The 27,017-nt window shown below is 36.7% G+C and overlaps 2 protein-coding genes across 2 annotated transcripts; one reads left to right on the top strand and one right to left on the bottom strand.

The window, feature by feature from the left end:
* The first annotated feature begins 13,235 nt into the window (after positions 1 to 13,235).
* Positions 13,236 to 16,619, top strand: LOC133732092 (uncharacterized). Its single transcript, XM_062159556.1, has 4 exons — positions 13,236 to 13,544; positions 13,706 to 13,770; positions 14,023 to 14,180; positions 15,929 to 16,619. Exons 2-4 carry the CDS (start codon positions 13,713 to 13,715, stop codon positions 16,421 to 16,423), a joined length of 711 nt encoding a protein of 236 aa, XP_062015540.1. The 5' UTR covers positions 13,236 to 13,544; positions 13,706 to 13,712; the 3' UTR covers positions 16,424 to 16,619.
* Positions 16,620 to 17,411: 792 nt separating this feature from the next.
* On the bottom strand, positions 17,412 to 20,148 carry LOC133731775 (expansin-A6). Its single transcript, XM_062159182.1, has 3 exons — positions 19,919 to 20,148; positions 19,512 to 19,830; positions 17,412 to 18,162 (listed from the first exon to the last, which is right to left on the bottom strand). Exons 1-3 carry the CDS (start codon positions 20,067 to 20,069, stop codon positions 17,853 to 17,855), a joined length of 780 nt encoding a protein of 259 aa, XP_062015166.1. The 5' UTR covers positions 20,070 to 20,148; the 3' UTR covers positions 17,412 to 17,852.
* Positions 20,149 to 27,017: the final 6,869 nt, after the last annotated feature.

The following is a 27,017-nucleotide window of genomic DNA, read 5'->3' as shown; positions in this document are numbered from 1 at the left end:
AATTGCGGATGTTTTAGACAAATGCATTTCTAATGCTTCTATTTAGAAGATTTTTTCTTTTGTGCCCTAATTTTTTTAGTTTTGGATTCCTTTTTTTTTTTTACGAAAAAAGGTCAGCCCTTTCATTAGATTCAGCAAGCAGTACAAAAACGAAACACCCCTATGGGGTCGACAGAAAGCAATCGTTCCTTAGAACCTCATGAAACCCTATTCTAGAAGAATAAAATCCCAAAAAATCCCGAATACACCCACCTTTTAGGAAATCCACGCACAATTATTCTAACAAAAACCAAGAAACCTCGAAGCAGACATAAAAGGGAAACAACTAAGGCTCTGATTTTTGCGACCCAAGCAATAATTAAATTAAACTAATAGTGGAATGTGACAAAGCACCTTCCACATCACCCTCCGCAGTAGCAGCCTCCACAAATTGCCCAATTTCGCGTTGCAGCGAACCACCACATCCAACATCAATGCGAACATTGCAAACATCCACCATCAGGCCCAACTTGCTGTTTAGAGCCCAACCACTCAGCCTTGACGCCCTAGCAACTAAGACGCAGCATACCCAAGTGTCAGCATCAGCACCGGCGCAAAAGCTACCACCGAGGCTGTACCTGCCACTTGTGACGCCACCGTCGACGCCCACGGTCAGAGACATTCCAATCTGGAAGACGCCGATGCCGCATCTGACCCATGGACTCTCGACCTCATCACCATGACCGCCGGCAGTCAGACCAGAAAAAGCCCCCATAATCACCGACGTCGTCCTTCTCCGCCAAATAACATGAGTCAACGACCCTGTCCGGCGGTAATCCAGCAACTCGCTTCATAATCGTGCTCGCCATCAGTCTCCCAAAACCCGACTTCAACACCAGAACTCCGTCGGTTCCAGAGACAAAGTCTTTCATCACCAAACCGTCGCTTAACCTCAGCGACACCCAAATCATTCCCAAACGAACAACCAAACCATTGGAACGAGAAGGCAATAGGAAACAATACTCAGAGAGATACGTCGAAGAACTCCCCCGCCACCGCAATCCTCAATACAACTAAAGGCAAGAAGAGAGCAAATCCCCACTTGCCCAGTCGGAGGTTCACCACCGTCGGCCATGCTGGAGAAATTTATCGAAGGCTGCCGCCGTCAAGTAAACCCTAGCAAAGCTAGGTCCATATGTTAGTTATTTTAGCTATTGAAACTCTGAGCAGAAAACATATTTCATTTTCTTTTCTCTAGTTTTGGATTCCTTTAAAATTCCTGAATGTCAAATATACTAGTAAATTTCAGGGTGGTTGATCTCCATTTAACATGCCATCATTTTGGTTAGGGTTCGGTTGGCTTCACTTCGGCGGACCAGTTGTGCCTTATTTGGTGGCAGTTTTTTATAGGCACGTTTCAGAGTGAATTAAAGCGTCACAAATCAACTAGTTTTAATTCAACCAGTATAATGGTGTATATGTCACATGTAACAATGACACAGAATTTCAACAATATTTAGGGCAACATGTTGAACTTTAACGATGTAGGGGGTTAAAGTAATGCCTACAATGATGAGTTGGTTTTTAACTGATATACGATTTATCAGACATGTAGTTTGCTAATTTGATACCATATTGATCTATTTCTTTTGTTACCCCTATGCATTATCTTTTTTGTAAAACTACCAATCAAGTTCATTCTATAAATTTATTCAGTCAACAAGAAATTTATTTATGTATGGTATTTTTATGTAAAAAACTTATTTATAAACTCGTGTTAGCGCGCGTACAACCTGCTAGTTAATACATAAATATAATATGTGCACTACTTTAGGGTTGGTGGGGTGAGGGAGGAACCAAAGAGTTTGCATGTTTTTGTAAAACCAAAATATTCATTTCCTACCCAGTCATCTAACAACTGGTTGTTGACTTGTTGCCTAGAAGTAGAGTGCAGTAATTGAACAGTCTCATGGAGGTACTGCAAAGTTTATCTAAGATCCTTCAAAAGTACACCAAGTTAAGGAATAGCATGAAAGAGCAGAAGATGGTGATCAAAGCTATGGAAGAAGAAGAAGAAGAAGAAGAAGTTTCGTCAAAAAAAAAAAAAAGCTATGGAAGAAGGCAAGCCCAAATTTTTGCCTTTTAAAGTTGGTATTTTTCTCTTTCTACTTTTTTTTTTTTGTGGTAGCTACACCAATTTATGATCTTCACTTCACGTTGTTAGCTATGCTGCTGGAAGCACAAGAGTTTGAAGAGCGCCGCAACAAGTTATTGATGGAGGACGATGAATTAGCGACACTAGAATTGGTGGCGCTGCAAAAGGTAACAATATTCTTCTGATCTTTATATGATCCACTCTTCAATTTAATAAAGAAAAAAATGGGAAAACTAAATGGTAATATGTTTTAGGGTTAATTGGCCAAATGGGATCTTTTTGGTCGACCACAAATAGGTTAATTGGCTAACTGGATCGTGGAAGTAATTGTTTTATTTTGATTTTTCCTCTACATCATTGTTTCAGCTTGAGAGGCGAAATGAAGAGAAATTACTATGGGCAAAAGAACAGGTTTGTTTTCCATTAATGTTGAAATATATATAGGACATTTGGTTGAATCAATTATGTAAATGCATGAATGAGTTTGTTTGAAAACTAAAGGGTTGTTTTGGTACAAAGTTTGAAGATCTTCAGGAATGCGAGAGAGCAATTTCAAAAAGGCTTAAGCAAATGTAAGTTTTGTAGTTTTTTTTTTTTTTTTGAAAAAGAAGATTTGTTTACTTGCCTGAGAGAATATTGAGGTTGAGTGCTTAACGTTTGACATTTTGCTTTTGGTTGTTTTCACAAACTAAGGTTGATAGCTATCAAGGACCAGCAGCTGTCGTTGAGCACTTGAGGTTGGAGTTTTTGGGCTCTAGTAGTGAAAGTGAAGGCTGCTAAATGCTGGAGAAGAAGCTACATTGATATGTTACAGAGAATAATTTGGGCTAGCTCTGGCACAGAGCTACCAACCCAAACCTATCGTATCTTACTATGTTAGTTTGTCTCAAAAGTTTCCATCTGAATAATTCAAATAACATTTCTAATATTTCCTTCTAAATAATTCAAATAATATATCTAAAGTTTCCATCAATATATTTAAGGAATATTTCATTGCACAGTTTCTATTTCATTTATTTTAACTGTTATAGCAAGCTTCCTTTTGACAAATAGTTGAGGAAACACCCTCCTTGAACACATTCCCCATTTGACAGGGTCCCTTCCTACCAAATTTTAGAGACTTACAAACCTAAACAATCAATTTAGGATTAAATACTGTTTACTCCCTAAACTTTCAGGGAAAAAACAGTTCAGTCCCTCTCTTTTTAATTTCACACGTTTGCTCCCTCATCTCTCAATTTTAGACCAATAGGTCCATCCGTTAACTTTCCGTCCAAAAACTCTGTTAAATTGGTGACGTGGCAATCCTTCCGAGTCAAAAAGTCTATTATACCCTCACCATTTTTTTTAGTTCTTTTTATTTTTTTATATATTTTTTTTATCTCTTCTTCTTCCTTCTTTCAGCTATCTCTACTCCATATACCTCCCTCCCATCTCCTCCGCAACCTTCCCCTTCTCCTTCAAGTCTGAGACTTGTCCAATCTCAACAACATGTCGTCCTCGTCAATTCCTGTCCTCACCCTAATCTCTCTTGCTCCTCTCCGCACTTTCCCAAGCTCATGACACAGTCTGCATTGTCGGCGCTGGCATCGGCGGGTCTGTCTGGCGAAGCCTGTTCCCCTCCGACACTCCCCTCGCCGCCACTACCTCCAACACTTCCTGTACCCCCCCCCCCCCCCCCTTTCTTACCTTTCTCTCTTTCTACCAAAACCCATATATAACTCCAGTAACCCATCCCCACAACTCTCTCCAATCTCCATCTCTGACCTCCCTCATTCGACCCAGGATCCAACCCCTTGACTCCATTTCAGCCAACACCGTTGCCGTCAAATCAATTTCAGATTCTGTAGCTCCCAATTTTCAATTTCGATTTCATTACTCCCCTCACTCTCTTCCTACTCATTTTCCCATCCAATTCTATACTCCTCTATTTCTGCAATTCACTACTAAGCAACCCATCATCACTCAAACAAAATTAGCCTCATTGCCTCAAGCTCATAACAAGTTCTACAGAGAGAAAAAAAATAAAGAGCAACATTTATCTTCATCTCTCTCTCTCTCTCTTTTCTCCACTAGTCAATTCACCGAGACCAATTCATAGCTCAAAAACGACAACCAACATTGCCTTCACAATTCAGCCACCATGCTTAAGCTTCTAAACCCTAGATTAACGGTGGAGGGAGAGGAGGTCGGAGTACTTGGATTGGCGGAGCTGGGCGGCGAGGACGGAGTTGACAGTGTAGATGGTGGGGCGGTAGTTGGAGTAGATGGAGTGGCGGGTGTAGAGGGCGGCTTCTTTGTTGCAGCAGATAAAGAGCTTACAAGTCTTATGTGCCATAAGAGGCTGAGGAAGATGATGAAGAGCACAACTCCGCCACCATCGAACTCACCGAGGTGGGATCAGACTAAGAAAAAAAAAATTGGGAATTTGTTTATAGAGAGAGAGAAGAGAGGAAAAAGACATTTTTACCCTTGATTTAACGTCAAATCTTAACGGATGGACCTATTGGTCCAAAATTGAGAGATGAGGGAGTAAATGTGTGAAATTAAAAAGGGAGGGACTGAACTGTTTTTTCCCTGAAAGTTCAGGGAGTAAACAGTATTTAACCCATCAATTTAAATGTCAACTTTATGCACGTCAACTAACAGTTGATTTAGTGAATTTGGCATTTATTTTCAAGAAAATGTTGGTACACCTTCTAAGTTCGAATCTCATCACTCTATTAATAAAAAAAAATTAATAAATTAAAAAAAAAAAAAAAACTATCCACTTTTTTAAATTCTCATCTTTTAAGATTAACTTTCAATTGTAAATGGATGCAATTAAATTAATGTTAAATGCAAATGTTCTAGACCCGCCAATGCATTTCCGTTTAGGGTGTATGTAGTTGTGGAGCTTAGCTGGTCAATATATAATCGTATATGAAAGTAATAGAAGATAAACATACATCCAACTGGTCATAAACATCGTAAGGTGCTGCTCTCCGCAAATCCTAGCATACCCTGAACCTCACAGACCCCAATGAAGCAAGATTCATAGCCTCCAAAGAATAAGAGGCTTCATCCACAGTCTCAATAACTTGAACTGCTTCCATTCCAACATCAGAGTCACCAATAATTTTTCATATCATTCCAACAATTCTACAAAATAAATGTTTTTTTTTTTTTATCAAATTAACAACTCATATACAGCAACTAGCCTATTGTGAGTCGAAAACTCATGACCTCCCACGTACAAAAGGGAGAATTATGTCACTAGACCAAATGGTACTAGGCAATGTTTTCTTTTTCTTAATTCAATACTAATGCATATGTTCTATACATTGATTCGAATTATTTATTTAACATAACAAATAGATCAGTCTTGTTTTTTTTTTTTTTTTAAAGAAAAAGGAGGTCAAAATTTTATTGAACTTTGGAATAAATTACATAGAAGTAGCATCTGCTGCTAACGCAACAAGCACAAATGAAGGAGAAGAAGAAAAATAATAATGTTCCTATGCTTTAGAACTAGCTTGTGCTGCCATAAGGTGAGCCACCTTGTTAGCACCCCTATTCACGTACACAACGTTCAAGTTTAGATGACTCTCAAGTAGTAACCTTAGATCATCATAAATTTGCCCCAACACCGAAGTATTAGGGTCATCTCGCTGCAACAATTGCCGCTATACCACCTGAGCATCAAGCTCCAGTAAAGCAGGAACAAACCCCTGCCCCACAGCAAAGTTCGCTGCCAATCTGCAGCCCAACACCTCAGCATGCTTTGGGCATAATAACCCCTGCAATGGCCTACCTCCCCCAGCGATAAAGTTGCCCAAGTTATCCCTTACTACAAAACCCACTCCTCCACATTTTGTGGTATGATTATAGGAACCATCCACATTAATCTTGTACCATCCCAAATGAGGAGAAGACCAACGTGACATCCTCACAGTACCTCTAATATGAGGTTTTGAATTGTGAAACCTAAAAGCATGCAGCCTAGTCATGGACATAAGAAGCACTTCAGAAGTTGTAACACTTCTATTATCCCAAATCAGACAGTTACTCTCCTTCCAAATTACCCACAAGAGATAAATCAAATCACCCAAATCTTTAACTAAAAGTGCATCAACACAAAAACTCAACCAACCAAGAATATCCAAGTGAGCAGCATGAGGATTGTAACACACTTGAGATAACACTCCATTGGTTTGAAGCAGTTGTTTTGTGAATGAGCAATACTGACATAAATATAACGTGGACTCTAATTCAGAAGAGCATAGAACACACACTTGTGTTTCCAACACCACCCTTTTTGATGCAAGTCTTTCAAGAGAAGGTAAATATTATGGCAAGCCCTCCATGTATGAACCTTAGCAGAATTAGGGATGACAACCTTCCAAATCTTCTTCCAAAAATTTACCCCCACTAAAACTTGAAAAGGACTTCTAGAATGTGACATAGAAAAATCACGACAATATGCCAACTTAACTGTAAATTTACCACTCTTTTCCATTCTCCACACCACTCTATCCTCAACAGGTCTAGACCTTAGAGGTATAGTCAGTATAGCTTCAGCTTCCTCCATTGGAAAAATTCGTCTAACTAGTAGTTCATTCCACCTCCCTACTTGATTCAACAGCTCACTAACTTGTCTAACCTCTAACGAAGCTATGCCATTATCAACCGGCTTGTAATCTGGGACTCCAGGCACCCAACAATCCGACCAAATATCAACAGACAAACCATTACCGATCTGCCAATACGAGCTTTGTCTCAAAATACTCTTGTAGAAAATAGGCTTCTCCAAGAAAAAGAAGGAGAAGCAGAAACCTCAGTTAACCAAAAGGTAGTATCCGGATAGTATTTTGCTTTATAGATCCGAGCCACTAAAGAAGTCGAATTGTTCACCACACGCCAAGCTTGTTTTGCCAACATTGCAGTATTGAAATTTGACAAACTACGAAACCCTATACTACCCTCCTCCTTTGGGTTACACAAAGCCTTCCAAGTTTTCCAATGAATTTTTCTCTTATCAAGAGTACGCCCCCACCAAAAACGAGTACACATTTGCTCAAGATCATCACAAAAAAATTTAGTGAGTTGGAAAACACTTATTGCTTAAGTAGGCAATGCTTGAGCAACCACCCTAATGAGAATATCTTTTCCAGCACCACTTAACAACTTTCCTTGCCAATTTGCTAGTTTCTTCGCCAAATTATCTTTAATATATGTATTGGAAAGTAGAAGATTTCTTCCTTCCAACATAAGTTGGCAATCCTAAATATTTCTCATGAGATTCCATTTCCTCCACCTGCTGAAAACTAGTAATTTCTTCTCTCATAAACTCTGGAACATTTTTACTAAAAACAACAGAACTCTTGGTAAAGTTAACTAACCGACCTGAAGCTGTACCATATGTCTCAAGTACATCTTGGATCTGATAGCAATCCTCCAACAAAGCATTAGCATAAATCATGTTATCATCTGCAAACAATAGATGATTAACAGTTGAGGCTTCATTACAAACTTCAATACCGGCAAGAAATCCTACCTCCTGCTTCTGTTGCAACAATGGTAAAAAGCCCTCTACACCAATAAGAAACAAATAAGGTGATAAAGGATCACCTTGTCTCAATCTCCTACTAGGTGTGACCAAACGTTTCCCACGAACCAAGAAAGAGTACTGTACAGAGCTGAAACACTGCATCACCATGTTAATCCAACTAGAAGCAAAACCAAACCTCTCCATCACCCTATGGAGAAAAATCCACTCCATTCTGTCATAAGCCTTGCTAAGGTCAAGTTTCAGAGCCATAAAACTCTCATTTCCATCTCTTTTGTTATGCACAAAATGAGCCACTTCATTAGCAACCAGAATGTTATCAGTTATCAATCTTCCAGGAACAAAAGCACTTTGAAACAGAGATATCAAAGCACGGAGAATAAGCTTCAATCTGTTGGCAATGACCTTTGAACATATCTTATAAATCACATTGCATAAAGCAATAGGCCGTAAATCAGACATATGTTCAGGAGTAGCCACTTTTAGAATAAGGCAGATATGAGTAAAATTGATATGCCTCAGTAACTGACCTGTATATAAAAAACTCTTCACCACCTCAGTTATGTCTCCCCAATGGTGTCCCAGTAATGCTGAAAAAATATGGGAAGCATTTCATCCGGCCCCGGTGATTTGGTTGGATACATATGAAAAAGAGCACACTTCACCTCCTCCTGAGAATACTATGCGCACTATTGTTCATTCATTTCATGCGAAACGCAAGGATGAATTGCTTCCAAGGTAGTATTCATGGCTTCATTGTCAATGTCAGATGCAGTGAACATAGAAGAGAAATAAGAGGTAATTACATTTTTCATACCTCTTTCATCATCACACCATTCACAATTTTCATCATATAACCCACATAGGGTATTTTTCCATCTCCAATTAGCAGTCTTCCGGTGGAAATAGCCTATGTTCCTATCCCCTTCCTTTAACCACTGTACTTTAGAGCGTTGTTTCCAAAAGCTCTCTTCTTGTGAAAGAAGCCACTGCAAATTCTCCATCAATTGTTTCTTCTCTTCTGTCACTGCATGCATCTGAACACTGAACATCAAGGAGCTCCTCCAGTCTTGTTGAATAATGTAAAACAAATTAATGTTCTGCACTTCCTAAACCATATTCCATCCATATGATTAACATATTTTTTCAATTTTCCCTCTTTTGCTTTGCTTCCTTTCCCCCTCTTGATGATCTTTCAATGCTATTTACATTGGATATGGACTCTTCTTTGTTTGAATAAATTTATATTTCTAAATGTTGTTATTCTCAAAAAAAAAAAAAAAAAAAAAAAAAAAAAAACCATGATGGTTGACAAGAATCGAAGGCCAAGTGTTTTTGACTTCTAAAAGTCTCTAATTTCTTTTTTCTTTTTGCTATATAAAGTTTTAAAAAAAAATGATATAGTACTTCATGTTAGAAATGGAAGAATTTGAAGGGGCAATTCATTAGACTAATATTAGATGAATTTATTTTTTTTTGTACCACTTGCATCCTACCTAATTATGTGGAAGTTGATGTAGCACAAATCCAACATATTAGAGAACCCTTTCAGTAAATGACGTGGTTGTGTCACATCAGTTGTTACATAAGGGCATCTCCAACGGTTGTAGTCAAAAGCCAAAATGGCTTTGGCTTTTCAAGACAGCACCTCCAACCATTCACTTACCTTAGTCATTTTGACTTATTAGTCAAAAGGGGAGTCATTTTGACGAAACTCGCTGGAACGAAAGCCATTTTGGAGAAGGGCGGAAGATGGTGGGCCCCAGCTGCACATGGGATTGATTTTGCAGATAGAAGCAACGCGCAAACTGGAGACTGAATCCTGCAAACGCGCATAAGGACAAAAAAACGATCGGTTGGAATTATACGCGCCTCACACGCGCAATAACATGACCGACACTGGGCCCCTCCAGTGACAGAAGCCGTTGGGGCTTCCAACGGTCCTGAAAATCAACGGTTGAGATTCATGCATCATTAATTCAATTTAAAATGAAAGGCTGAGATTAATTGGTTCTAAAATATGTATGATATATAAATTCATATTGTAGTTAATTAATTCTCTAAAATGATTAATTTATTACATGACTTTGGCTTTTGACTAAACATGGTTGGAGATGGAAAAATTGAATGAATAGTGATGACTCTAGGGGAGTCAAATTTTGCATATGGCTTTGGCTTATGACTAAATGGTTGGAGATGCTGTAAGGAGGGATACAATCAGTGACATAGTTAGAAAAGATATCTATGGGGGTCAAATTTAATCAACTAACATATTAGACTCCTTTTCTTCAAAGTCATCCATTAGGAATAACCATTGTTGTATTTCTTTTACTAATATGAAAATTGAATGACCATTAATATTATGCTAAACTGAGAGTGCTATGTTTTGAATTGAAATTATGTTCAATACTTTTTTGGAATTTGAGAAAGAATATGTATTAATTTTATTGATCACACTTAACAGAAAAAGAAAATTAAAATTACGGTATTAACAATGTAAGAAAAAATTTTCGAAAATGTGTATAAATTGGATTGAGCTAATTAACATAGTAAATTTTTTTTTTAATTCCTTTCCAAATGCTTAAGGATAAATAAGACTGATTATGACTAATTAAGACAACTGTATATTCAATATTTAGTAATTAATACTACTTAAGATTTCTTATAACATTGAGGAGAGTCAATTGACCCTTCTACCCTACTACGTCCATGGATGTTGTTGATAACGTCAATGAGGTCTGTATTTTTTTAATAGGTAGGGGTATTTTAGGGTTTAAAGAAGTATAAAAATTTGGATATGGGTTATCTTGACTCCTGTTATTATTCGGGATGCTCTCTCATCGCTTATTTTGATATGGGGTTTAGGTCTTATGTCCCCCACAATGTATTCAACAGTTACATTAATCAAGGCGTGAGGGCAGCCGCACCAACCCTTTTTAAAAAAAAAAAAAAATCCCTGCATTTAATTTGGATAAATTTCATTTTACCTCCTTGACATTTACACCTTAAATCAATGGTGCCCTTATACTTCTAATTTCATCACATGTACCCTTATGCTCTCCAATTTAATCAATTTTGTCCAATTATTAATTTTTTCATCAATTATTTTGTAAATTGAAAATGTGGCACTATTGGAATCCTTTGCAAGATGATGATTCACTAATGTGGAATGCAAAATTATAGCATAAATGACATGAATTTCAAAATATATTACACAATAAAGTTGGCAAAAAAAACTAAAGATGGGACCAGTTTGATTGAAATTGGTAAGTACAGGGGCACCCGTGATGAAATTAAAAGTGCAAGGGCACAAGTGATTTAGGATATAAAGGTCAAGGAGGTAAAATGAAATTTGCCATAATTCTTAGTTCAAGTGATTACAATAAAATCAAACAATTTAAACATACAGTAATTCCTGAATATAATTATAGTTCAAGAGATTACAATAAAATCAAACAATTTAAATATACAGTAATCCCTGCATATGATTTTAGTTCCGGAGGTTACAATAAAATCAAGAGATTTTGTCCATTTTACCCTAATTCTAGGGTCATTTATCCTACTTACCCCATTAAGTTTTCTTAATTCCCACCCATGAAGACTCTAATATCCAATTATGTTTTTTTTTGGACTATTTTACCCTCACCCCTTTGTTACATAGAGAGAGAGAGAGAGTAGAAGAGAGAAAAGCTATAGGAGACTTCGCAAGAGTCCGGTCACCGGCCAACGATCGCACGCAAATGAGGTCGTGAGGTACCGCGCTCCGGCCACCATAGTCCCTCACTTTGCGGTTGTTGACTTTCCGTTTTCCGAGACATGATTTCAACGAGTACTCCGAAGCAGATCCAGTGAGAGGGATGAGAGAGAGAGAATTTCAACGAGTACGCCGAAGCAGATCCAGTGAGAGGGATGAGAGAGAGTGTGTGAGTGGCATAGATGTAGTTTATTAATTAGGCGGAGGGTATATTTGTCATTTTTCTTTCAATTGGGTTAGTAGGAATAAAAATCTGTTATTGGGGTAAGTGAGATAATTTTGGCCAATTTTAGTGTTTTGGGTCAAGGACCCTAAAATCAAACATCTCACACACTCACAATAATCCCAAAATCAATATTCTTTCATCTACAAATCAATATTCTTTCATCTAAAAGAAAACGAGTCACCATAGCAACAATCACAATCATTATTATATCAACAACAAAACCAAAATCTTTCACACAATATTCACCACACTGATCACCCCACAGTGTTATTGCCATGACAACTCACTACATAGGTCACCAAACTAGTTAATATTGCCATGACCACTCACTGTAAGAATTAATATGGACTTATCAATGTTCACTATTGACCACAACAAGTTAGCTACCTTATTTGCAGAATATGTAATTAGACAACGCTATAATTATTCAAGTCTATGACCCCTTCATGTATAATTAGTACTGAATACGGTATATATTGTTGATTACTTAATTATAGAGTAATTCTAAATGAACATGAAATAGTTTGACAAAAGTCTACATCAATTTGGACTAAGAATCCTTTCTGGGAGGTACCTAGTCCTTGATGCCTATAAAACTTTTAGATCCCTGCTCTATCAATCACCACGCTATTCATAAACTTTGCCCCATAAAAGTTTGCATAAAGGATTGGATAGAGGAAAAGATCTATCATGACTAATTTAAGTTGGTATACATGATTTATATTTTGTTCATCTTAATGTTATGCTTGTGTTAATCTTAATTATGTTTTCTATTCTTAGTTTGAGTACAATCTTGTTTTACGTTTTACACTCACTACACTGGTTACCACACTGGCACTCCCATAACGAACCAATCACATCACCAACTACACAAACAAAGAGATCATATTAGACCCATAATATCTCATTAAAAACTCAATAACATAATTGCACAATTGAAAACTATACAATTAACGTTATCACTCAACAACATTCACCAATAAAAGATAAACACATCCTTTCAAAAAAAAAAGATAAACACATTGCTCAAATATACATAAGTAGCAAGACAATTATTCTTTCTGCAATAAATTATTTTCCAAAGGAATTCAAGTCATCAATCATAATATGATCATAATCACCAATATTCTATTTTCACCACAAATAACAACAATTCCACAAAGATACATATATTTTCACGTAAATACACACATACACACACAGTTATCCTCTTAAAAATATCACTAATACTAACTATAGTTCACAACTATGCGTAATCGAAAAATCAATTCAATTCAAAAATGAGTTTTCATGGTATTACACATAATTAACTGATTAAGAATCTTTAAAAATAAATAAATAAAAAGTAAAATAAAAAATCTAACCCATAAGTAATTTGAACTTGAGACGGTAAAACAGTGGTGGAGGATGTAAAGAGAAATAATATCGGCTCTTGGTAAAATCTCCTCCACCACTGACTCATTACTTATCCAGTAGAGGCCCATGGCCCAACAAAAAGTTACTGTTTTCAATTTCCCATACATGGTTGACGCCACTGTTTTACTTCGTCTTGCTTGTATCGACCACTAATCTCACCTTCCTTCACTGCATTTACATTTTATTTTATTTTTGGCTGCTTCAAATAAAGAGCTCAAATCAGAGCTGTACTGGATTAAAGACTAAAGAGCTTCATTGCATGCAAGCCACTTTGCCACCTTCAATTTCAGATATCTCCAAATTCAGAATCTGCCAAGTAACAATTTACTTTGCTCCCTCATCATTCAGATTTTGAGTTGGGGATTTCGGAGTTTCAGCTCCGGAATGCGAAACGTGACTTCGCAGTTCAGAAAATCAAATGGGTATTAGCAATTCTGGAAGTGTATACATGTACACGACGATTGTAGTAAGTAAATTCAGCTCAGAATTCTGTTGAAGTTCGCTGCTTTGTAGATTACCCCAATTAGAATTTTAGACGAACTCTGTTGAAGTTCACTGCTTTGTTGATTTTTGGATATGTTGAATTTTGATCATGCGTTTTTTTTTCTTTCGATTTGTGTATTGCAGATTTGAGATGTCTCGGCCCTTAGTTGAGATGTCTCGGTGCTCTGAAGAAATGGACGTTGCGATTGGTGAGTCACTGAGTCTCATGATTTCTGGTTTAATCGAAGCGGAAAACTCTTGCCTTTTGCCTTTTTGAAAGTTAAATTTCATGTATTGGGTTCACTTAGTAGCATTGGTTGTGTTGCTTATTTTATGTAATGTAGGTGCTTTAAATTTTGGTGTGTGTGTGTGTGTGTTTTTTTTTTTTTTTTTCTGTTTCTTTGCTGTTGTAGCTTACTGTATTTTTTTTTTTCTTTTTTTCATTTTATGTTGTTAAATAGCAAAATTGCAACAAAATTTTCAGGAGCTGCGGAACAACCTTGAGAAGGCATTTTTAGAGCAGGGTAGAGCGTTATTGAGATTTGAAGCTCAATGGAAAGATCTTAAGACGGGACATACGAGAGAGCTTGAGCAGCGTGGTCTGCAACTGCAACAAAGGGTATTCTTCTTGTTCTCAACTTGTGATGAATTGTACTTTGTCTTTGTTTGGATCAATTACTTAATCTCTGCTGAGAATTCCACCCTAAATTCTGCATGCTAAGTCCTTATATGAGTGTACCTAAATTCAGCAACTATGAGCAACCAGTGCATTCAACTGTCAGACTTGGCGTAATCGTTGAGACAACTGACCTGATAAAGAAAATCCAATCTTTAATGCAGTGGTGGCTCACAGTTACTCAATTTATGTTCCTCATATTATCGTTCCTCTATGGTAGAACATTTTTTGAATGTGATATGGAAGTTAGTGACATTAGGATCAGAACGTTGTCATGAAACCTCTTTCTACATATGTGCTAGCTGAATATTTTGGAACCTACTTGTGAGTTGTTTCTGAAGTTTTACATAGAAACCTAGAGATGACCGGACGTCTCAGTTCAAGATTCTTTTTAAAATGTTCTATAGAAAAGACTTGAATATCTACACTTGTGGCTTATTTGGTTCTGGTTAAAGGATTAGAATGTTGTCCTTTGTGAAAAATACCAATATCTACACTTGAGCGTTCTAAAGAAAAGACATTATTGAATGTCTAGAGGTGCTTCACCATAATTGGCCTGTATGGGATACAAGGATGTTTAATAGGTTGTATTCATGCCACTTTTCATGTGTGTGGACTGTTATGGAGCACAATATAGTTGGTTGTGTTGGTAGCACACATGGAATTCTGGCGTGGTGTTATGATCTAACGAGATTTTGGCATTTGGCTTATGTTGAAGTTATGAACCAAATTTCCAGTTTGAACCGACGTTACAAACGGGAAAATCTCCCAGAACCATGGTAGAGAATGCACAACTATGCAATCCTTTAGCTCTCTCAAAATCATCAAGTGGATTTTGCCACGTTACCTACTGCATATACATGTTTCAAGGATAGAAAAGTGTGCCTGAGTTACCAACAACTCCCCCCCCCCCCCCCCCCCCCCGGCTCCCCCTCTCCGAATGGGTGGATCAGCCTCCATTCTCTCTAGTTAGAGTTCTAGTCTCAGGTTGCCATTTCCACATGTACATGTTCAGGTCTTTCCCAAAACCTGTTGCAACCTAATATTCAAGATTAGAATGGGGTTCATTTGCCATTCAACGAATTTAGAACAAGCAACTGGTTGGTTCAAGATTTTGTGGAGAACAGTCTATTCTCAGAGTTATTTTGCTTCTTGTGTCTTTGCTTTTCAGTTTCAATTTTAACCTTTCAGCTGATGCTTTTGTGGTCCTAACGTTGAACATGTGTGGATGGCTCTGTATGTTGGTTTTCTCTGATCACATCCTTTGATCACTTATTATTAAAGAGATTAGAAGAGAAAACTATTGCAGATTTCATTGTTCAAGTGAAAGACAACAGCGTGTATTTGTCTTTAGGATAACTGTAGTTACAGAGTTGTACTGGCAAAGGTCTAATATTGCAGACCTGTGTATTAGTTGTCCAATTTAACATTACACGAAATGTGAGAATCTCATTAGACCATAACACCACGTAAACTTGCCGCATAGTGTTACTGTCACCCAATAATCTCTCGACGGTTGTGAAGACACTTGTGTATCCATATCATTTACATAACAGATATCTAGTGTGTTGTCTACATTCCTGAATATCCAAGTGTTATTAGTAGTCAAATAAAATGATTGACGTCATCTAGAATGAAGTGCCATGTGATCTATTTATTAATTTCATTGCTAACCACCATTTCTCTTTCAGGGAATCTTAGTACCTTTAACTGGGACACAGCACTTCCCTCCTGCAAGTCAGAATCCCACCTTGAGGAGTAACAGTACTACTCCTCGATGGAGTGACACCAATACCCCTCTTCCTCCTAGAGATAGCACAACGAAACTTTTTTGTGACATATGCAAAATTTTTTGCGACACTAAGATGGTACTTGATAAGCATAAAATGGGAAAGAAGCACCAGATGAACCTGGGGAAATTGAAAGGCAAAATTGTTACTGGACAAACGAGTAAGAAGAAGGCAGTTTATCCACCTGAAGACGATTTGCAGACTAAGAAACGGAGGGTTATTGAAGGTGGTGCAGCACCCCATACTTTAAGGACTTGTACTATATGTAACGTGGTCAGTATTAGTGCAACAGATTTCTATAAACATCTTGCTGGACAGCGACATAGAGATGCTGCTGCATTGATAAGTAATGGAGCTGGGACGAGTAGCTACAGCCAGCTGAGAATAAGAAATTAGGGTGAGAATAATTTGTAATTGCAGTAGTTGTACACAGGTGAACCAGCTTTGCTCATTCAAACAATTGACATCTTTCCATATAGTGAGGCTGTGTGTTTCTAATTTTATTTATTTTAGGGATGTATGTTTCTGTATTCTGTTTATATATCATGTGAGAACTCTGGGGATCTTAATAAACAGTTTCTGTTCCTTTTGACTTTTGATTGGAAAACAAAAAAAGACCAAAGGTGTTCCTTGATGATAATGAAACTTGGAGGTGGTACCCAAAGTCTATGATTTTACTTTTTAGGGTTGTAGGAATCCAAAGATGTTTGCATAAGAGGTATCCAAAGCATACTACTGCTGAAGAACCTTTTTTTCTTCTTTTAGTGCAGGAATTCTGAAGAACTTAACCAACCACCAGCATTCTCAACAGAGCAACAAACCCAACCCCACCCATGTGCAGGTTTGGTCAATCCATATATCCATTCATTACACTCCAATGAGTACCCATTTGGTAGCTAAAGTGTGAAATCTATTAAGATATATTAAAGTGAATAGTTGTATGATAAAGCTCAAGTAAGATAGATCATTGAAAAATTTGAGAAAAATACAAATGTCAAATACACGTTCCTTCAAAGTTTGTCGTATTTCTTCGGTTTCAAATGTCAAATTCTAAGTTGTACAAAAATTGAAAGTAGTCCCCTTTCAAAAAAAAAAATGGAAGTAGTTGAAATTGGAAAGGAACTGGAAACTGCTCTCTTCGGCAAACTTTCTCCCAGCTTTCTCCAAACTCTTTGGAAATGAATCGGAAATTTCTTAGTTCAGTTTATTATTTGTCTGATTCAAAATTTTGTTTCATTACCTTCATCAAAAATAAAACTATGTACACGTTGTATGTAATTGCCACACGGTTGAGAAGGCTTCATGTACATGATATAAAAAGCATATACTACGCTGATAAAATAACAATTTATAATATAAACAGTGTATAATAGAAAGTCTCGAATCGAACACAAACCAAGTTTTTCATTGCTCGTGCAAGTACTCAAAATTAAGTATAGTGCCAATTGAAACAAGCCAAATACTTGAACAACAAAATAAGTTACTACTACAAATGGCAAACGTATATAAGACATATACTACAGCTTTTGGTTGTACTAGTATTATACGGCTGCGGGCTACAATCTTTTGCAACCGCCTCAACCACCCCCTACAATTTTGGGCTTTAGTGTAATTTCCCTTCTTAACGGCTTAACCCTACTACACCACACTCTCATAAGTACACACCAAAACCCACAAATCAAAAAGTCAAACTTGTCCCCTGAAACACTTTCACATTCTCCAACGCCCAGTCAAAAGGCACCATCCAACAAAATGGCGCCAAGAAAGGGTAAAAATGGAAAACAACACATTTAAGGCGGGAAAACCATTAAAAATGTCGCCGGAATCAAACACGGAAATTCTTTCCGGTGAAAGTCTGACCGAACTGCCAGTTAGCTGGGACTATGTTCCACGAGGTGGAGGAGCGTCGGTCACTGCCTGTGACCCTGAAGGAGAGTGACTGACCAACCAGAACCGAGTTCGACTGCCAGTTCTGACCCCAGTTACGGCTCAGGCTCATCCAGCCAGTCCTGGACCCTTTCACGCTCACCCTCACGATATCCCCTGCACCCGCGACGTTGGAGACCAGAACCAAGTTGAAGTAACGGAAGCCGTTGATGGTGAACCTGATCCCTCCGCGCTTGCGGCATGGCACCCTGAGGAAATAAGACAAAACAAAGTGAGGACAATATGGTAATTTTGAGTGCAGTTAGTATAACGTGGATCGCGGACCGTGTTTCTAGGTGGGCGTGGCTAAATCAAGAGCCCCTTTTCACATTAATCAACGAGTCTCGGACTTTTGGAGACTGTGCTTTAGTATGGTCAAAACAACTACATGCCGTGCCGTATCGTAATTTGTACCGTCAGATTCCCTGGTCAAAACTTCGTACGGTACAGATTTTACGAGAAGTCCCAACACCAATCAAGGAAAGAAGCCAGGTTGGAACCGCTAATGTAAGTTGGTGGACTATAAGTCAAATTCTATCTAATGATATAATTTATAGTTTTTTTTTTCTTTTCTTTTTTTGACACTAAAGTCTAAATGAGTGACTAGACTCGCAAATTTATGACCCGTAACTGTAATAGTTAAGAGTGTTTACTCTAAACGTTTAAGGCTAGAAGTCATAATCAAGAAAGCGCGCATGCTGTTTGTATTGGCTAAACCAAAAGGTGCAAAATTACGGAAAATGCTGACACATGACGGCTGGTACATTTTCATGGAATCTAAACAACTTATGATAAAACTAGATTTAAAGTATTTGTTGATTTGATTTTGAGTGTTTTGGGACCAAATGGGTTTAAAGACAAAAAACCGAAAGTGTCCAATAAACTTCCAAATGACTCGACATTAACTAAAGGCAAATGAGGTCAGTTACAGTTGCAAAATGAGTAATTAGCTTTGGAGAGAAAGCTTAGACCCATCTGGGCCATGGATGATCGTGTCAATCTCAAGAGTGGTACCTTCTGCAAAAGCAATGACTACCCAGAAACCGAATCCAGCACATTTCCAGAACGAGTCTGACCCACAAGATAAAGAAAGTTCACACAAAACGCTTCACAAAATGGTCTGATTGGCCACCATGGAACCGCATTTACTGGCTTCTAATTAATAAGTCTCAATACTATGGTGCGCTATGCTATACACCCTTTAGCATTTACCATTTAAGAAAAAACGAATCAAAATGTATTTTGAGTAAATTTAGCCTTTACAACAACATTTTTACGCAGCAAAGCATGTATTAGTTCACTCTATGACCAAAATTGAGTTCCAAAGTGGCAAAACAGAGTGAAAACAGAGCATTGGGTAAAAACAGAGATTTTAAAGCTTCCACATTTTTCACTTGGGGTTAAATTTGGATGTGAAAACAGCCCACAATTAATTTACCCCACAACAAAAAAAGGTGGTTCATCATTTAACCACTTTAAAAGCGCCAAGGCAGAGCATTAATAAAAACCAAAACAGAGCAGTAAACAGAGTAAAAACAGAGAAGCGAGCTTTACTAACCTACGGTAGGAAACAGGGACAATCCCAGCGCGGTACTCAGCGATCTTAAGAAACATGGGCATGGCAAGGTCAAAGTGAGGCCTGGGAGGGTTGCACCATCCGCCATTGTCGCTTGGCTGAGCAAAGTTGGGTGGGCAAAAGTTAGTGGCAGTGATGAAGATAGATGGACTTCCAGAGTGACACCATTTCGGGTCGCTTGCGCACTTGATTTCAAAGCAGGAACCGCAGCTGAGGCCATTGTTGAACAGAGCCGTGCTCAGCGCAGCAGTGCTCACTCCGTAGCCCTGGCTGTAAAGATTACCGTATCCACAAGCACCTCCTGTAAACAATACAGTTAAACAGCTCAGTTGGTTAGAGTATTGTCGTCAAATTCGCAAATGCCAAAAGGCGAGTATCGGTTAACATACCCATGGTGCCTGAGGCATCAGAGCCTCCATAGAAGGTGGCATGAGCACCTTGCCAAGCACCACCGGAGTAGACACCAGGGATTCTAGCCTCAGCTATCCATGTTAGTGAGATGAGCAGGGAAGCAATGCAAGCCAAACTTGCCATAGCCATTTTGCTTGCTCACTCTTTTTTCTTTGTTTCAACACTAAAAGGAAAGAGAGAGGTGAGCTGCTCAGAAGGTGAGGGATTAAAGCTGGAGGTTGGGGACTACTTATGGAGGTAGCTCGAGGAGTCGAGGTTGGCCCTTAGTGGCAAAGCTTGGAATTTTCAGACATTAACGATACCCCTAGGAGAAATATTTTTCTTGTTTTCCCTCTGCACTATCTGTCTATCTCTAGCGCGTAACATCACCGACCAATTAGAATACCCTTTGTACGGATAAGTGTGGGTCCACGCCCATGCAAGTCTTTTATAAACCAGTTGGTGGGATGTTTTGTTTCGCACGCTCTTAAAGGGCGAGTGATCAAGGTGGTTTTATATTCTTCTTTCTCTTTTTTTAGGGTCGTGTTTTTTTTCCCCTTTTTGCTATTGGAAGATTTTTGGTCGTTAAATTTTTCTTCCAATCACACCTAAAACTCGTTTAGGGCTTTGTCCTTTGTCAAAGCACATTGGCGCAGAGCACATGATTTTTCAAACGTAACCGGAAACAATGAACAGCTTGCCTGCAAAAATGGAAAAATGAAATCATGACTCATAATCGATGATGAACAACCCATGTGTATCAGATCGATTCAAAATACTATCCCCGTTGGTTTGCGTTTACAATTCTAGACATAAATGTACATAATCATTAATTGTTTTTTCCATTCTATGAATGCTTAAGCTGTCAGAAAATACAATTTCAATTTTTCACATGAAGCGACAAGTAGAAAAATTAAAAAACCAAGAAACTGAAAAATAGTTTTCGTGCAAATAACACTATGATACTAATTATGACACAACATAACATGTGAAATACTTCATTGAATACGCAATTTAGTATAAATTTATAAATTGTTAAACCTTTTTACACCTGATCTGTGATATCATATTTTTCATATTATGAGGTCATAAAATAAAGTCTCGAAAGTTGATTAGGCCAATGCAAACTTGCAAAGTGATAAATAGAATCTTGAATCCTTAATTAGTGATAATAAAGTGGGGCGGGAATGATAGATCTAGGCTCTCTAGAAAGAGTAACTTTGAGTCATTCTTGAGTTGAGCCGTGATATGCGGCTGGGATTTGATGACATTCCTCCAGGGAGGGACCCTACAAAAGATTTCATGGGGGCTTCAGACAGGGATACGAATATTGTGCAATACACTTTTTACAAAAGAAAATTGTGCAATACAATCTAATGAAAAAAAAAAAGCCCCGCTGAATGAGGCGTACAACAAAATTAATAGTGGGTGGAGAAGTGTCCAAACGAAAATATATTAGAGAATTGAAATTGCTACCTTTTTTAGTTTTTTCTTTTTTTAATACAAATCACACTATCCTCTACAAGTAATTTTTCAAAAAACATGTGCTGTCATGCATGAAGGAGGGTGTGGCTTGTAAATAAAAAAGGATCAATCTCACCCTCATAAATTATCATGCTCATATACTAGGTCAAACAATCTCAAATGTGATCGTGTTTGATGATATATTTAACATATTATTCGTTCATTACAATAAAAGATTGTTAAAAAACGTTCAAGACAAATTTAGAATGTAGCCCAAGTTTCAAGTTGTACCCGAAATCTCTATATTAAATTCCAATCAATAAGTAATCGAATGAAAGTTTTGAGATAAACCCTAAATATTTATACAAAAATGTTTGAGATCCCAAATAATTATACCAAATGTCAATACCAAATGATGTGGCAGGTGCCATATCATCAAACTATTTTTAGCATGTATTCTTATATTTTATTTTTATTCTTTAAAATGGAAAGATCAATAAGTAAAAGTTATTGTTGTTTAATTAGAAAAAAAATGTATATGATAAACAACAACAAACGGAATGAAGAACCTAAACGTTCCCTTAAATCATGGAGACTTTAACATGCAACTATAAGAAAAGGCCATCAACCAAAATAGAGTAAATAGAATACAAAGTTGTGTATGGCTTAATTCATTAGTTCATTGACAATTGAATAATGATCTATTATTTACTATTAGTGGTGATGGGTTTCATCCTGCTGGAAATAGAGATATATAGTGATGGAGTAAATGAGAAATGGTAATTTTTAATTGATGGCCAGATCCATCTCTACTGGGTTTCAAATGAGTTTTAAATGAATTTAATATGAATTCTCATATTGTTAGAGGGAGAAAGAAATAGTTGTACTATTATATATAGAGTCTCCCAGATTTGATGTAATTTCTTTGCGCTATTCACTTGATTTCTTGCTCTTTTGATTTTGCAAATGTGGTTGTTTTGTTTGAGGAAGGGTGGTAGCAGATTTGGTTGTTTGGTGAATCACGTTATTCTTTTTTGCTGATTAATTAGTTTTCTAGATAAAATCAATGAAATTTGCTGGAAATTATTAAATTGAATGTCATGACACGTAAGATGTCAACTCAAACACTATGTCATTTGGTATTGCTTTTTGGTATAATTTTTTGGTGGCGGTAGCATTGCTCATATTTATAAAGTACAATATTGAAAAATTGTCACGTAATGTATTTGGTATTTGAGTAATCCGAATAAGCATCCAGCTGGAGTACAGAGAGCCACTTAATCCCGTAATCATCGGTCCATAACTCCATATACCCCGCCTTGCTTGCCTGGCTTTAACTAACCAGTGGGGTACAAGTATAACAAGTTAATTTAATAGTGTAACCTTTGTTAATCTCGAGCCCACCCCCACAGTGACAGTGCTCAGTAGAGTTCGTAGACCAAACTCCATTATTATTGTTATTATTATTATTATTATTATTACTTTTGCCACCATATATATTTACATAATTATGCATGTAATTTCTGTCACGTTTTGTCCCACTTTCTTTAGCTGCATGCAATCTCTGCACTTCCACGGACTGCGCACTAGTGACAGTGAACTTCGGAAGGTTCGTAAAATTCAAATGCAATAGGTTCCCAGTTTCCGATCCGCACAAGTGCAAGAACATTCAAGAGTTGGGGTTGTAGTCTTGGCCCCTTGGGGCATTTATTCTTATAATTTCTAGCTTCAAGATATCAATTACATAAAAAAATGGTAATCATTTAAATTATACAACTAAAATTGTTTGTCTAATTATTAAAATTTACATTATAAAAGAAAGTATCAATCATTCAGCTAAGGTTTAGAGAGTAGATATCCGTATCTATCACCACCCTAGTCTAGATTCGTCAATGTATTTAGCATTAATTTTAAAAATTTCAATGTGAGTTCTAAACAAAAATGTTTGAATCTTGTATGTACAACATAAACGCTTTGCATTCTTGTAAATGATCTCAAGTTCTCAACGTTGAACTCGATCAAAGACGGAGTCTTGGTGGGCTTTGTCATTACACAAGAATCTTCCTTGATTAGCTGAAATGGTTTGCTTGTTTGTTCATTTAGATAATTAAGTTATAAAATCCTAAGTTGCGACTTATGAAATTGTTCAAGTCGAATTTTATGAAAAAACCGTTACATTTTATGATTTATAAAATTATGAACCGAGTATAACGTGCTTATAGAAATATATAACATAAACTTTACAAGTAAATAATGAGAAAAATCACGGGCAAAATAGTAGTCCCAAGTTAATGTACTCAAATAATTCAAAAAAAGATTAATAAATCATAAATCCTCCACTAAACATACAAATCTACAAAGGGCAACGGCTTGAAGGAAAGAAAACCCTACCTTATGTCATTTCTGTCTATCTAGTTTACAGTTATAATTACATTGGATACCATATAGAAACTAGAATGTAAATGGTGATGATGATTATGATTACCTCTCTCGGTTTTCTCATTTTCTTTTTACCCTTTTCTTCATTTTTCCAGGAACCTTCTGTGTTTGTCACCATATCGCAACTGTCTAGCATCTACATCAAAAGATGGGGAACGATGGATTTTGTGGTAGACTTGGCATGCATGTATGTTGCAGGAAAATTCGAATCGCATAATTACAGTAGTCCAAATTTTGGTGGAAAAGAGGTTAAGAAATGAAGGTGGGAGAATTTGAACCTTGAAGTTATTGCCACACTTCCAAGTACGTAAAACCTAAGATTAATGAATGAAAGGTACAAAGGAAACTCCCTAACAAAATCCACCAATGAAAATCAATGTATCCCCCGTAGATTAGTAATGCGCATGCCACAATCCAGTAGTGTAGGTTTTAATTGATGATAACATTAGAGTATTCGTTTGTATAATTGGTATATAAACTAAGATCTTATTCTTTCTCTTGATCATTGCATTTTTTTTAGTCAAAACGTTACTAAACACGTCTATAAACCCTAACCTGAAATCACAACAGAATGGTATCAAATCATACATCACTAATTGTAAGATGAAAATTTGTATTGGGTAGTCACATCCACGAATCTTTAGCTCCATGTGCTTCCAACACAACACTAGAAATTTTATTTCGGGCGCGGACCTAAAGGGGCGGCCAATAGGTATCTTCCACGTCAGGCATCTTACATGACGTTGTGGGGGTAAGGATTTGATGCATGCGGGACCAGCCTGACATTGGGTTGATGATGTGCTCTGATTAGAGCGTGCACGTCACTCGCAACCATGTGACCTTAATTATTGTTGCCTGATTTGTAGCCCCTGCAAGTCAACAATAGCCGTCCACGTGAACCTCAGTGTTTGGCACTTTGCTATTGTCTCCCAAAAGGTTTTTTTTTTTTTTTTTTTTTAACTTTCTTTTCTTGGGAAGGAAGGGATTTGGATCTTTAGTAAAACTAAGCTTAAACCCTGATTTTTTCGATACAAGCTTAAACTCTGATTGCTCATCTAGTTTAACATATGCATTTGGTTCTAGTGGAATCTGAAGATGTTTATTGTTGTTTTTTCTTGCCACTTAGTGGAGTGGAGATTAAACTATAATGAGTACGAATTGGTTTGGCTTTTTTTTTAAGTAAAAATGAATTGTATTGATCAAGCAAGATGATTGTAATCATACATTCATAGATATTTGCATCCAATACAACAGTTGGAGCATTGTTTAGTCACGTATTGTCTCGTTTAATCGCGAAATGAAAATTATCTAATAGCAAGAAAATCAAATGTAATGAGATTGAAGAGTTTCGGTTTTATTGTTTTTGAAAATCTTTTCTTTCATAAATTCATGCAACAGAATTTTTCTCTCTCTTTTTTTTTTAAATTTTTTTAATGAAATATTTAAAAGAACATTTTTCTCATTATCAAACCCCCTCTCATCCAAAAACAAAACAAACGCGCATTACTTACAATAATCTTATTAAGAGCAATTATAAAAGTAATTATTAGATCATGAAGGAGGCAAGTATCTTATACTCATTTTATAACAATGAAAGTGATGTTAAATAAAACCCGCTTAGTATAAAATTGATGTTTAAACTTTCGGGTTTAGAGTCAAACAATTACAATGAGGCGTATACGATCCGTACAAAGATTTTATTGACTTGGAACTATGCTTCATTTTGAAGGAATTGCTTTTGTCCGTCTCAAGTTACACTATACTTTTGTGATGTAGGTCTATGATGAAATAGTTGATTGATGTATGACTTAAATAGTTAAATCTAAATATTTAGAACCTCTGTCGGTGAACTATAATCCGTTGGTACATTATAATTCTAACATTGTAAAGGTCATGTGTTTGATTCTTACTGACTATGTAAGAGTGCAGTGGGCTAAGGATTTTTAAAAAATAAAAATAAAATATTTAGACCCTCTTTCATAATTTAGAAAAGCTTATTTGAGATTTCATATTTGAAATCTGTGGTAGTTGGGATCTTGTTCTGAAATCAAAATTGAAGGATAAGGTGATTGCCTCATTAGGATACCCTCAAAACCGGCCCTGGATTTAGTATCGTTCAACTGAAATGCTTTCGTTCATGCATGAATGAAGCTTAACAAATTCAACAAAACCATACTTTTATAATGCAATTATATTATCCTAAGTCGATAATATAATGAAATGCTAGTAATCAGAGCACGATCTTATTAGGTCAACTATAATTAAGATTGCATTGTTCAAATTGATCCCCAATTAAAAATGGGTTGACATCTTCATAGCTTGGTTCTTTAATTACAACCCACTATGCATGCTTAATCCCATTTTATTTTTTGTCATCATATATTATGGAGGTCGCTTCTAATTAGTTTGATCTTATAATATGAAGGGTTTTATTATATATAAATGGCTCTATAACTAACTAATAAAGTGTTTGACCTGTGCTATTGGAACGTTTCGATTTGGCTATAATAGGCCGGAGCATATTAAGTTCTTGTATGTGTAACAATGTAGTTCCCTCTTGTTTTTTATGTGGGGATTTGTCAAATTGCTTTATTAATTAATAAACTTGTTTTCATTACTTATCGTTTAAATTTTAAAAATCCATCGTCCTCATACACCGCCAATATATATATGCGCATTAGGGTCTCTATCAACATTTTACTCATCACCCTCATCGACATAACATGCTTTAATAATATTAGCATAATCACATATTGCTTCTTTCTCAAAAAAAAAAAAAAAAAAATCACATATTGCTTAGGTATATTTGAATCGTATTACAGTGTCACTGTATTATTTTTAAAAAAATTTAAATAGATTATTTATGTCAGCACAATCAGTACCTTTAAATAAAATGCAGTACGTATGCATCGTTAGACATCCTGTTTGTTTCTTAAGGACAATCTTTATTCATGAGCAAAGATTATATGGTTGGTGCAAAATTCTTAATCAACTTTCCCATTTTTTGGTAGACTTATCTAGAAACTTGGTGGAAAGACCCACAATCCATGTTAGATGGTTTTTCAAACATTGATTATGGGAGAATTGTGCAGGTGATCAATATGGACAATTCTAACTTCAATCCAGCCTTGATTGTTGGATTTGCCATAAATGCAGACCATGACTTGCAAACTGCAATTTGTTGAGACAAATTAA

This window comes from Rosa rugosa, chromosome 2, assembly GCF_958449725.1.
Source record: "Rosa rugosa chromosome 2, drRosRugo1.1, whole genome shotgun sequence".
NCBI classification, from domain to species: domain Eukaryota; kingdom Viridiplantae; phylum Streptophyta; class Magnoliopsida; order Rosales; family Rosaceae; genus Rosa; species Rosa rugosa.
Note: the sequence above shows the minus strand (reverse complement) of the source record. Positions and strands in the feature narration are given on the sequence as shown.

Excerpts from the sequence above, each read along its gene's own strand:
- LOC133731775 (XM_062159182.1), bottom strand. The coding sequence starts at position 20,069 with ATGGCTATGGCAAGTTTGGCTTGCATTGCTTCCCTGCTCATCTCACTA. Across the intron at positions 19,831-19,918 it reads TGATGCCTCAGGCACCATGG|GAGGTGCTTGTGGATACGGT; the intron begins GTATGTTAACCG and ends TATTGTTTACAG. Across the intron at positions 18,163-19,511 it reads GTCCCTGTTTCCTACCGTAG|GGTGCCATGCCGCAAGCGCG; the intron begins GTTAGTAAAGCT and ends TTATTTCCTCAG.
- LOC133732092 (XM_062159556.1), top strand. The coding sequence starts at position 13,713 with ATGTCTCGGCCCTTAGTTGAGATGTCTCGGTGCTCTGAAGAAATGGAC. Across the intron at positions 13,771-14,022 it reads AGAAATGGACGTTGCGATTG|CAAAATTGCAACAAAATTTT; the intron begins GTGAGTCACTGA and ends GTTGTTAAATAG. Across the intron at positions 14,181-15,928 it reads GTCTGCAACTGCAACAAAGG|GGAATCTTAGTACCTTTAAC; the intron begins GTATTCTTCTTG and ends TTTCTCTTTCAG.